The 13,126-nt window shown below is 39.2% G+C and overlaps 3 protein-coding genes across 6 annotated transcripts in view; 2 read left to right on the plus strand and 1 right to left on the minus strand.

Moving 5' to 3' along the window:
- Window positions 1-3,967, minus strand: part of tdrd1 (tudor domain containing 1) — a 24,293-nt gene extending 20,326 nt beyond the window's left edge. The window contains exon 1 of the mRNA XM_061966710.2: window positions 3,844-3,967. The gene's annotated coding sequence lies outside the window, so the exon portion shown is untranslated. The remainder of the gene's footprint in view (window positions 1-3,843) is intronic.
- ccdc186 (coiled-coil domain-containing protein 186) overlaps window positions 1-13,126 on the plus strand; it is a 48,718-nt gene that overhangs the window by 298 nt on the left and 35,294 nt on the right. The window lies entirely within an intron of this gene.
- On the plus strand, window positions 3,336-12,062 carry LOC133610446 (coiled-coil domain-containing protein 186-like). 4 transcript variants are annotated; one of them, XM_061966718.2, is made up of 5 exons: window positions 3,336-3,472; window positions 6,497-6,665; window positions 10,075-10,231; window positions 10,322-10,502; window positions 11,760-12,062. In XM_061966718.2, exons 3-5 carry the CDS (start codon window positions 10,116-10,118, stop codon window positions 11,829-11,831), a joined length of 369 nt encoding a protein of 122 aa, XP_061822702.2. In that variant the 5' UTR covers window positions 3,336-3,472; window positions 6,497-6,665; window positions 10,075-10,115; the 3' UTR covers window positions 11,832-12,062. The 4 variants fall into 4 exon arrangements, with proteins under 4 accessions (XP_061822702.2, XP_061822704.2, XP_061822703.2 ...); XM_061966719.2 differs by lacking the exon at window positions 6,497-6,665 and having other exon boundaries at window positions 3,392-3,472; XM_061966720.2 differs by lacking the exons at window positions 6,497-6,665; window positions 10,075-10,231 and having other exon boundaries at window positions 3,381-3,472.

Consider the following 13,126-nt stretch of genomic DNA (forward strand, 5'->3'; position numbering starts at 1 on the left):
AACAAGCAAGGCTTATATAACGTTATAGTGACATGCAAAATCGAGTTTCAAATAATAATAATAATAATAATTTAAAAAAATATCAATGGCATATCAAATACAATTTAAATAAAAATAGAATGCCTCTTTTCTATTTGCAGCCTTCTCAGGTAAATATCAACATTAACTTTTTCCACAGGCTAATAAATTTGAAAATAAAATAACAATGAATAAAACAACCATTCAGGACTTTAAACTGTTGAGTTTGTACACACTGATCTAATCTGATGTGCCCAAGCCAGATACCTGCCATCTTTTCTTGGATGCTAGTTCATTAATGTCAGGGCTCAGGCTTTGAGCTGAGGCAACCTTCATTATCGAACGAATGTGTTTATCAGTCATTATATCTCGTCCACCCGGACCACAGTCTTGGGGGCGTGCCTTAAATGCACTGCCTTTAACGTACTCTACGAGCTATCGTCACGTCCGCTTTTCATCCATTCTAACATCGTTCAGACGCAGTCACAAGATATGTGCGGCTTCTGTACGCACAGATGAGTGAATGCAACGCATACTTCATCAACAGCGATACAGGTTACACTGAGGGTGCCCGTACAAAAAACTTTAACACTGTTAGAAATATAGGCCACACTGTGAATCCACACCAAACAAGAATGACAAACACATTTCGGGAGAACATCCGCACCGTAACACAACATAACACAACAGAACAAATACCCAGAATCCTTTGCAGCACTAACTCTTCCGGGACGCTACAAAATACACCCCCGCTACCATCAACTCCCCCCCCCCCCTAACTCCTCCCTCCCCCCTCCCCACACACACACACACACCTTGTAGCGTCCCGGAAGAGTTAGTGCTGCAAAGGATTCTGGGTATTTGTTCTGTTGTGTTTATGTTGTGTTACGGTGCGGATGTTCTCCCGAAATATGTTTGTCATTCTTATTTGGTGTGGATTCACAGTGTGGCATATATTTCTAACAGTGTTAAAGTTTTTTATTCGGCTACCCTCAGTGTAACCTGTATCGCTGTTGATGAAGTATGCGTTGCATTCAATTGTGTGTGCGTGCAGAAGTCGCACATGTTATGTGACTGGGCCAGCACTCGTTGGACTGGCTGAAAAGCAGACGTGACTATTTTCGGGAGGGGCGCTGAAGTTTGGAAGACTCCCGGGAGGGTTGGCAAGTATTAGAATTAGCGGTGAATGCGGTGTTATCGCGGCACCGCTGCTGAATATAATCGGCGGGCCAGCTTCAGTGTTAATTTGATATCGCCTCAAGGGCCAGAGTTTGATAACCATGGCCTAGAAGAAGACTGGAAAGTGATAGTTACACCAAAAGTTTGACGTATAAACTATAAAGTTAGAGAATTATTACCGTTACCGCTACGGTGCACAGGGCTGTGTGATTATTGTCATCAGATAGTAAGTGTAGGGCCTGTGTTAATACAGTGTAGGAAATACAATAGACTAGAGAAAGGGAAATACTGGGAAATAAGTTTGCAAAACAGAAGGATAGGTTAGTAGTGGACTGTATTTTAGGATTGTACTCAGAACACGTAGGATACAAAGTATAACATACATGTTTTAAAAAAAGACTGGATTAAATAAAAGAATATAGAGCAGGGGTGTCAAACGTACGGCCCGCGGGGCATGTTTCAGGCCCGCGAACAGGTTTTATCCGGCCCGCGGGATGAGTTTGCTAAGTAAAAAAATTACCCAAAATTTTTTAATGAAAGTAGGGCTGCAACTAACGATTAATTTGATAATCCATTAATCAGTAGATTATTACTTTGACTAATCGATTAATAATCGGATAAAAGAGACAAACTACATTTCTATCCTTTCCAGTATTTTATTGAAAGAAAAACAGCATACTAGCACCATACTTATTTTGATTATTGTTTATCAGCTGTTTGTACATGTTGCAGTTTATAAATAAAGGTTTATAAAAAAATAAAAAATAAAAATGCCTCTGCGCATGCGCATAGCATAGATCCAACGAATCGTTGACTAAATTAATCGCCAACTATTTTTATAATCGATTTTAATCGATTTAAATCGATTAGTTGTTGCAGCCCTAAATGAAAGAAACTGCTGTTCTAAATGTGTCCACTAGATATCGCAATAGCAATTTTTTTGTACATTATGCTACATGTGTAAAAAAAAAAAAAAAAAAAATCACATGATGTTAGAGCAGTGGTTCTTAACCTTGCTGGAGGTACCGAACCCCACCAGTTTCATATGCGCATTCACCGAACCCTTCTTTAGTGAAAAATAAAAACAAAAATGTTTTCGAATTCTAGACAAACTTATATGTTTTTGGTAACACTTTAGTATGGGGAACATATTCTAAGTAACAAAGACTTAATTTAGAGTTATTTGGACACTAGGGGAACATATTCTAAGTAATAAAGACTTGAATAATTTCGCCACACCTAGTGTGTGTGTGACAATCATTGATACTTTAACTTTAACTTTAATTTAGAGTTATTTGGTTAGGGTTAGGGTCAGGGTTAGAGGGTTAGGGTTATAATAAGGCCATGCCGAATAAGGCATTAATAATGACTAGTTAAGAGCCAATATATTACTAATTTGCATGTTAATAAGCAACAAATTAATGGTGAATATGTTCCCCATACTAAGGTGTTACCATGTTTTTTTATTGGTGCATAAAATGAACCGTGCATGAACATCACCTTGTTCAAACAACAAAACCAACACAGTGCATAAACTCACAACAAATTACACACCTGCAAACCAGTCAGCTGTTGCCGTATCCGTAATACGCCGATAGGGAGAAGTTTGTATTTACACGATGAGTCGGGTGTGTTTTGACCTCCGCCGAACCCCTGAGCCCGACTCACCGAACCCCGAGGGTTCGATCGAACCCAGGTTAAGAACCACTGTGTTAGAGCGCCAGTTGAGGAAAATGATCAAACTACATAGATAACGACATCCTGTAATTTGATTTTGATATTATTTTTTTATCTTGATGGATTGAAAAGTAACACCAATGAGTTGACTGATGAGCATTTTCACATAATTTATTCAGAAAGTATAAATGACAACAAATAAAGATAGAAAACTATTAACCGCAACATGTACGTGTGGGGAAAAACCCCAATAACATTATGATTTGTACATTTTCAGAATGTGCTTGTTCTATTTTTAAACAAAAAAAACAATGTGAAGTTATCTTTATTTTTAAGTTATCGTGCCGTGATTTTACCAGTCCGGCCCACTTGGGAGTAGATTTTTCTCCATGTGGCCCCCGGATCTAAAATGAGTTCGACACCCCTGATATAGAGGTTCCATCTCGGTCCACACGCCATATCAGAAGGTGGTGGTAATGCACACCACAAGGTTGCTTGCCAACCGCCATTAAACCAAAGAAAAAGACAGACAGATTAAAGTTCGCATTTGAACCCAAGGTGCCTGTGCATTGAGCCGCTCAATGATTTGCCACACTCGGTGGGTGATTATACACTCATTTATATTTCATTAAACGCATGCTTCATTCGTCATAACGGCGTGGAAATGCAAGCTAGCTTATCGATGCTAATAGTAGCTAGTAAAGCTTACGTCAACAACGTCTGAGTATTTATTTTTTCTTGACGAATTATGTCTGTTACATATCGACGTCGTGGTATGTCCAGTTTGTTGTTTATTAGTGCGGTTTGTTGTTAAAACATTTAAAACAATAAATTGTGTGCTAGCGTCTGCGCGGTGCGGCTTTAGCTTTTGCTTTAAATGAGTTGCAAATGACAGTAAAACTGCTGCGAATACACATGATTTCATCCATATATTCGTTAATATGTACACAGTTATAACAGTTGTTGTACCGAAATCTGTTACCCATCGGAATTTGTAACTCCAGGGGGCGATGTTCCCATGGCGTTTGTTTGATGGTTAAACGGCAAGCCCAAAGAGGAGGAGGAGAAGAACGCTTGCGTAAATGGCGTAAACTATCCTTAATGCTGAAACGTCAGTTGTCAGAATTTCAGCATTAATAAATTACACATATACATGTATAGCCTTGTCTATATTGGAAAATGTATGTGTGTGAGAGAGAATCAACAGCTGATACAATGGACTCATACTATAATGAAAGTAAGTCATTGATTTCCAGAATATGTGTAATTTATTAATGCTGAAATTCTGACAACTGACGTTTCAGCATTAAGGATAGTTTACGCCATTTACGCGATACAATGGACTCATACTATAATGAAAGCAAGTCATTGATTTCCAGAAAATGTGTAATTTATTAATGCTGAGATTCTGACAACTGACGTTTCAGCATTAAGGATAGTTTATGCCATTTACGCAAGCGTTCTTCTTCTCCTCCTCTTTGGGCTTGCCGTTTAACCATCAAACAAACGCCATGGGAACATCGCCCCCTAGAGTTACAAATTCCGATGGGTAACAGATTTCGGTACAACACCGTCAATGCATAACATAGTGCAAGGGTTCTGTTAGTAAGGCGGGAAAAACGTGTAATCTTGACAGCTGACACCGATCAAAAAGGAGCCTCCACGCCTAACACTAAAAAACAAAAGCTTTTTAGTGTTTTCTGCCTTCACTGCAATGCTTTCCACTGTTTATTCTACACTTAAATGTAAAATGTTGACGGTAAATATAGTCTGCGATGAGGTGGCGACTTGTCCAGGGTGTACCCCGACTTCCGCCCGAATGCAGCTGAGATAGGCTCCAGCGACCCCGAGAGGGACAAGCGGTAGAAAAAAGGATGGATGGATGGTTGCACTAGTGCTTGATTCTACAGCAGTGGTTCTTAACCTTGTTGGAGGTACCGAACCCCACCAGTTTCATATGCGCATTCACCGAACCCTTCTTTAGTGAAAAATAATTCAAGACAAAGTTATGTTTTTGGTAACACTTTAGTATGGGGAACATATTCTAAGTAACAAAGACTTGATTTAGAGTTTTTTGGACACTATGGGAGCATATTCTAAGTAACAAAAACTTAATTTAGAGTTATTTGGTTAGGGTTAGGGTTAGGGCCATGGTTAAAGGGTTAGGGTTATAATAAGGCCATGCCGAATAAGGCATTAATAAGTACTTAATAATGATTAGTTAAGAGCCAATATGTTACTAATTTATGGTGAATATGTTCCCCATACTAAAGTGTTACCATATTTTTTTACTGGTGCACAAAATGAACCGTGCATGAACATCACCTTGTTCAAAGAACAAAACCAACACAGTGCATAAACTCACAACAAATTACACACCTGCAAATCAGTCTGACTTCTGCTGTTATCTTATCCGTAATACGCCGATATGGAGAAGTTTTTATTTACACGATGAGTCGGGTGTGTTTTGACCTCCACCGAACCCCTACCGTTCGATCGAACCCAGCTTAAGAACCACTGTTCTACAGCCTTCATACATTTTAAAATGACATGGTAGAAAATGGATGGATGTTGCATATGACATCGGGAAATTGTCAAGTGTTACGGATCATTCATGAATGATTGATGAAATATCTACATTGTGTATTTTACCACTTTGAATTGTGTACTAATACTATTTCAATGATATGTATATTGGCTTTTTGTGCACACTTCATCCACTAACCACAATACAAAAAAGGGCAGTTAGGATAATACTCTATACAATCTGTTATGTTATTTAGAAATATTAGCAGCAATTCACCTCAGGGGGAAAGTCAATTCAAAACATATGAATGCCTGCACAAACTAAAACCTCTGAGAATATGCGGAGTAAAACTATTGAACTGATCGAGCAAAAAATTCAAACAATGTACAATATAAGGCAGTTTAAGAACTAGTACAGGCATTGTTTTTTACAAGGTATATGGTCGAAGAATGCTGAAAGTCCATCCCATCCTTTTGCTACCGCTTGTCCCTTTTGGGGTCGCGGGGGGTGCTGGAGCCTATCTCAGCTGCATTCGGGCGGAAGGCGGGGTACACACTGGACAAGTCGCAACCTCATCGCAGGGCCAACACAGATTGACAGACAACATTCACACACTCGGGCCATTTTTTTAGTGTTGCCAATCAACCTATCCCCAGTATGTATTATATATTCCGTGTGTTTAACAATACAATGTTTCTGTAAGTTTTTACTCTGTATGCCTCAGTGCCGTTCAAACAAGCTATCCATTATGACACACTATCTATTCTTTCATTTTTCTTATGGAATAGTAATTTTAGAACAGTAATTACTGACACATGGAGAAGGGCTGTAGGAATAAATAAGCTGTACTTCTCCTTGCTCCTTGAACATGTTGAATTGAGCAAAGTGTTTTAATGTTTAATGTTTTTTTAATTTGTAACTTTGTTGAGCACTTTGGAAATAATTGAAGCCATTTCCATATCTTTAGCTGAAGGTTGTTTTGCTTATTGCTGGAGTTCTAGCGCATTTACCGGCTCATAACAAGGCCAAGGCAAGTATACATTTTTCTGAGTAAATAGCTTAAAAATATTCTGTTTCTCCTTAAATCTTTGTCAGATTTGAAGCAAAAAAGGCACCGTGAACCAAGCTTTTATATGCGCACATGGTGGAAGGATCTCACGTCAAGTTGATGACAGGCCTGCAGCTCTAGAAGTGTACAACTCAAGTGGAAAATCACACATCCGACGATTGCACTGAGGGATGTGTGCAGATCGAATGCATTCCTGTGAGTAGGCCTGGGCCGATATTCGATAAGTAAATTAACGGAACGATAAATAAAAAAGGAAGTGGATAACTTTTCCGGGGTCGATATTTGCCATATGCATGTGTGTTTACGGGCTTCAGGAGCATTCACCTCGTCTGTGTGCGTGCCTCTGTGACAAAAGTTCAACATATAGTTAGCTAGCTCATCATGTCTCAGTCTAAAGTGTACACCCAAAAATACAGAAAGCAATGGGAATCAAACCCTGAATACAAAGGCTGGTTAAAAAAATTTATTGGCGACGACACAAGGGCTTTCTGCTTGTATTGTAAAGCTGATTTTTGTGCCAAACTAAGTGACATTAAAAAACATAAGAACACCCAAAAACATACTCAAAAGGCAAAGCAAAACAAATCGACTCTGAGCCTGCCATTGATTAGTAAACAAATTGACTGTGAAAATAAAGCTGAGGCCACAATTGCTCTCGCTATTGCTGAACACTGTTCATTGCTTGCATGTGACCATATTTGGGAAGCATGTAAATCGGCTTTTTCTGACTCCACTGCTGCCACTAAATGTAAAATGCACAGAACGACGTGCACTGAAATGATAAATGATGTCCTAGCACCGTACTTTCTTAAAAGGTTGGTGGCAGATGTGGGTGAGCAGAGTTTCAGCCTCCTCCTCGATGAATCCACTGATGTAAGTGTGTCCAAGTACCTGGGGGTTGTCATAAGGTACTTTAGTGAGACCAAAAGCACAATAGTTTCAACATTTCTGGGGATTGTCGAGTTGGAGGGAGGAGATGCAAGATCTGTAGCCCAAGCTGTTGTGGCTTTCCTCGAGAAGTGTGGTCTGAAAAAGGAGAAACTCCTGGGAATAGGCACTGACAATGCCTCTGTTATGACAGAGATAAACAATGGGGTACATAAAGTGCTGAGGGAGGAGTATGGCCTCAAAGATATAGTTCTTATTCGCTGTGTGTGTCACTCTTTGCAGCTTGCTGTCAGTCATGCATCGAATAACACCATCCCCCATAGTGTGGAGTACTTGGTAAGGGAGACATATAGTTGGTTTTCAGTGTCTCCAAAACACAGGGAGACCTATAAGGCTTTATATGACACAATCAACCTTGGGGAGAAGCTTTCGCGAATAACCAAAGTGTGTGCCACGCGCTGGCTGTCCATTGAGCCAGCAGTGTCCCGCATTTTGGAACAGTGGGATGCTCTAAAATTACATTTTGAGTTAGCACAATCGAGTGAACACTGCTACTTGGCTGAGGTTCTGTACAACATGTACAATGATCCTCAAAACATTTTGTATCTGATATATTTGAAGTCAGTGCTGGGTGAGGTACAGTTAGCCATCAAAGCTTTTGAGGGAGAGCAGGTAGATCCCCTGAAACATCTTGACAGCTTGGTTGGCCTGATGAAGTCTGTGAGTAGTAGGGTGCTTGATCCACTTGAAAATATTGATGTCCTCAAAGAGCCAATTGATGGATGCATCCGTACCCATTCATACCTTGGTTACCTTTTTGAGTCCAAGGCAGCTGAGCTTCACCTTGTGCCTGAGGACATGAACAATGTTCGAAAGCGGTGTGTAGCCTTCAGCGTCTCCCTCACTACTGAGCTGAGGGTGAGACTGCCACACAACATTGAAGTACTGCGGTATATGTCAGTTTTTAGTGTGGAGGAAATTCTAAAGCACAATAAAAGCTTGGAAAAATTAGAAAAAATTGCCAAAATTCTTGGCTACTCCCCTGTAGACATTAACAAGATTGTTAAGCAATGGCGTGCCGTCCATCTAAGTCGGTGGGGTGAAATAAAAAACACAGTGGGTTTCTGGAGTGAGATATGGAAGTTCAGAGATGCAGCTGGTAGCAACCCGTTCCAGGAAATTGCCATGGCTGCTGTGTCTGTGTTGTCCTTTCCACACTCGAATGCTGAAGTTGAGAGAATATTCAGTCAGATGAGTGTGGTAAAAAGGAAACTTGGAAATCCAACGTCCTTGCAGACCCTTAACTCCATCCTGTATGTCCGATATGGTCTGAAGTTGTCTGGTGATGCCTGCTATGAGCACAAGCTGCCTGATGATGTTTTTCAGCTTTTTGGCACATCAGCTTTTTACTCATCAAAACCAGCTCCCTCCGTTGCTGAACCTGGCATTGAAATCCTTGATCAAAATGAAGATGATCTCTTCTTTTGTGGGCCAGCACAGCTTGTGTCGAGAGGGGGGCTTGAAAAAATGAAAACTGAATGACATTTTTTTTTCTATTCTCTTTTTAGTCCATTTATATTTTTAATGTTAAGTTTCAAGTTTTGTATAGTTATGGGAAAATAATTTTCATGTTTTACTGTGACTTTTTGTAGGCTACTATATGTGGAGCATAAGGTTTTAAAACTAAACTAAACTTTAAAAAAAAAACTCAACAAAAATATAACAAAACAAAAAAATACATACAATGCCTACAAAAAAAGACATCAAATTAACTCTGCCAAAGTGTCTTTTTTGGGAGACTTTGCCGGTCCCAAGCCCGGATAAAGGAGGAGGGTAATTTAGCTACTTCTAGCGCCTTTTGGGACATCCAATAGCTACTTTCCTTAGTGAGGAGTTGGCAACACACAGTGCAAAAAGTTAGTCCGCAACTAACACAATAGTGAACATGGAGAACAAAATGCCACTGCACTGCATCGGTTTTAAACCTTTGGAACAAGGTGAGACTATCAACACCAAAAGGCCACTTTACAGAATTTGTGCGAGAATGGTGCCAAAATAAAAATTCAAACACGACAAACTTGCATTACCACTTGAAACATAACCACATGACTCAGTATTTCAAACTGCTCAAGTATGTGCACATGAAGATGCAGAACCTTTGTCACAACAGTTCACATTTCCTGAGGAATGACAGTGCAAGCAAAATAGTGTGCGCTCACATACGTGTGGTCTCTTCATCGCCAAAGACATGTTGCCCGTTAATGGAAAAAGTAGCATTTTGAAAAAAGCTACAAATGTCATAGTCATGTCATGGTGGTGTTCCTCGCTCAGAATCTGCCAGACTAAAGTTTTATTGCATATGACCTGTTAATACATCTGCTTATACTGTAGTGTTTATATTGTTGTTCTGCACTTTTGTTAACAAAAGTCCTCATTTCATTGTCAGTGAAGTAATATACAACTCTACCTCTGCCTACATGTTCAATATTTTAAAACACTATTGACAATATCGTTTATCAGCTATAATTTGACGGTCAATATATCGTCCAGCAAAATTTGTTGTCGGCCCAGGCCTACCAGTGAAGAAACACAGGTGGAAGAATGACAAGGAGGGAGTGAGCTGGCCTCATAACAGTGATAGCATGACAAGTTAATCAGAGGAAGAAAGGCCACATCATTCGAATACACTTGAAAGCTGACCTTCGGTTCTTGAAAGGACGATAGAAACGTTGCTAACGTTTTGGCAATGAGTCCCCTATGGAGGAGTCGCCACCGGATATGCTTCCAAACGGTCACAGGGACGAGCGCTCCCCGCAGAGCCACAATGGATTAATCCAATTCAAGTATGACCAACAGGAAAACTCCATTCTGAGGTAAACAGTCTCAAATGTAATTGTTTTGTTGTACCTTGAAAACTGCCTTTTTTTTATTTTACTGAATTTTTGACTGTGTGTGTTGTGCAGGTTGCTGGAGGAGAACAAGCGGCACCAGGATCTGATCCTTGGTATCTTCTCTGAGAAGGACAACATGAAGGACCTGCTGAGGGAGCTGAAGGAGACTCGGGACAAACTCCTTCAGCAGGACCAGGCGGCTAAAGCTGGCCTCATGCAAATGCAGAAGGAGATCACCCACTGCCTTGAACAGGTAAAACAAGACCCCATTGCTTCACAAGTCACTCATTGGCTCTTGGCTTTAATATACAGTGGGACCTCAGTTTTTGTTATCCGTTCTAAATAGTCCGTTGAATACTAAAAAGAAAAAATTCTATAGGTAGTATTAGTCGCTCCGGAGTATAAGTCGCACCGGCCGAAAATGCATAATAAAGAAGGAAAAAAACATATATATAAGTCGCACTGGAGTATAAGTCGCATTTTTTGGGGACATTTATTTGATAAAACCCAACACCAAGAATAGACATTTGAAAGGCAATTTAAAATAAATAAAGAATAGTGAACAACAGGCTGAATAAGTGTACGTTATATGACGCATAAATAACGAACTTAGAACGTGCCTGGTATGTTAACGTAACATATTATGGTAAGAGTCATTCAAATAACTAAAACATATAGAACATGCTATACGTTTACCAAACAATCTGTCACTCCTAATCGCTAAATCCGATTAAATCTTATACGTCTAGTCTCTTACGTGAATGAGCTAAATAATATTATTTGATATTTTCCGGTAATGTGTTAATAATCTCACACATAAGTCGCTCCTGAGTATAAGTCGCACCCCCTGCCAAACTATGAAAAAAACTGCGACTTATAGTCCGAAAAATACGGTAATCCATTCCAAACACCCAAAACTAATAAAATAATTATAGTTTGACATGCAGAAAACAATACAAATTGTATGGAAAAAATTCTTATACAATTTTTGGCTTGTTTTTATCAGAATTATTTGCACATTGTATTCTTTTATCTTTTATTCTATTTTGTACTATAATATTTATTGCTTTACTATGTTTAGGGTTTTTATATTTTATGTAAAGCACTTTGAATTGTCTTGTGCATAAAACACATTATACAATTACATTTTGCCTTAACTTTATTGAAGCGAATGTGGCAATAGTTCAATTGTTTCTCGCTTTATTTATCAGTGCGGGCACTTGCAACTTTCTTTGGCACCATGGTGGCTTATTTTGCAGTTGTATTTAACAAAAAAAGGCACAGAGACTGAGTCACAAATGTGTGATTTTATTAAAACAGAGACAGTGTATTACAACCTTTTTTCCAATGCCATGCTGTAATCGTAGTCCACAAAGTTCATGTCCACTGTATCTTTGGACTGACTTTTCACCTTTCATTGTGCATTCACTGGAGAGCACATCCGCAACAGTGAGAGTCAAAATACAAACAAGTTTTTTAACACTTTTGTTTTTACCTTGTGGTTCTGCAGGAGCTGTCGGTCTTAACTGTGCAGGGAGCGGCGTACCCAGCAGAGAAGATCAGCTCGGCACTGTTTGCCTGAAGGTCGCTTGCTCTCTCCAATAGGCTGCACTGCACATCTGAGAGGATACCAAGTAGATCACCCGTCAGCTTCATCAACAATAATGCAACGGCACCAACAAGGACCAAACTACATGCTCTTCTGTCAGATAACGACCAGCAGGGGTCAGCCCATCACCACAATACATAGTCTTGGCAATTACTTTTGTAAATAAACATGTACTGCACCTATCAGAATAAATACTCAAATCAAGTATTTGTCTGTTCTTTTAGGCATGGGCAGGTTATAGGTTTTAATCAAGGTATTCAAAACTACTTTAATTTACCGACATAAATTAAGAGTAAAACACATTTCAAAGGACACTTTTACACTACACTCAGTCCAAAATGATTTAAAGCTCTTTTAAACTTAATACCCTCCAGTCTTACCTGCTATGGCACATGGAATGGCCGGCATAGGAAAGGCCAGCAGTGAGGAGATGATGGGTCTCAGGTCGCCTAAATGCACATCCTCCGAGTCTGAGTACTTCCGATGGGTACGCCAGAACTTTGGCCCTATACCACTGCTTGTCCTCTGAAAGCCCACAAGCAGTACATTATCACTTTATAAAACTACTGCAGTTATTTGAAGTACATGTTATTGTATTCAGAAAACGTTATTTATCCCCATGGGGGATAAATAACGTAGATGTCTGTAGCAACAAAAAAGGATGGCAATAAAAGAAACAGTTAAAATAGAATACATAAAAAATAAGAGTGTATTCACTACTTTAATGTAAGGCAGCTGGTAGTTCTGGTAATACAGAATATATTATCTGGTAATTCTATTTTTCATACAATATTTCTTGTCCAAAAGTTCACTTTTACTCCTTCCCGCACTATGCGATTCAAGAACTCCTTCATTCCACACTCCATCCAGCTGTATAATCACTCGCCATATAGCAATAGATGATATCTGCCTATTACCTGACACCTTCTATGTTAGCTACTTCTCTTTGTTTATAATGTCTATTTTCTATTTTCTGCTGGATCTACTCTCTATTTTATGCTGCTGCTGTCACATATACTGTAATATTGTACATGGTCATTGGTATATATTGTATATATGTTGTAGACATAATATAATATATCGGTATATATAATATACTGTACACATATTATGTATATATTCGCATATATGTTATATTTTTTATCGCTATATCAGTCTATTTTTACCTGCATTGTCCTTTCCATCCTTACACTTTCCATCATTGTAACTGAGCTACTGTGTTGAACAATTTCCCTTGTGGATCATTCAAGTTTGTCTAAGTCTAAGTC

This window comes from Nerophis lumbriciformis, linkage group LG11, assembly GCF_033978685.3.
Source record: "Nerophis lumbriciformis linkage group LG11, RoL_Nlum_v2.1, whole genome shotgun sequence".
Taxonomy (NCBI): Eukaryota; Metazoa; Chordata; class Actinopteri; order Syngnathiformes; family Syngnathidae; genus Nerophis; species Nerophis lumbriciformis.

Coding starts and splice junctions, on each gene's coding strand:
- LOC133610446 (XM_061966718.2), top strand. CDS start 10,116: ATGGAGGAGTCGCCACCGGATATGCTTCCAAACGGTCACAGGGACGAG. Junction 10,232..10,321: donor CAGGAAAACTCCATTCTGAG/GTAAACAGTCTC, acceptor TGTGTTGTGCAG/GTTGCTGGAGGAGAACAAGC. Junction 10,503..11,759: donor TCACCCACTGCCTTGAACAG/GTAAAACAAGAC, acceptor GTGGTTCTGCAG/GAGCTGTCGGTCTTAACTGT.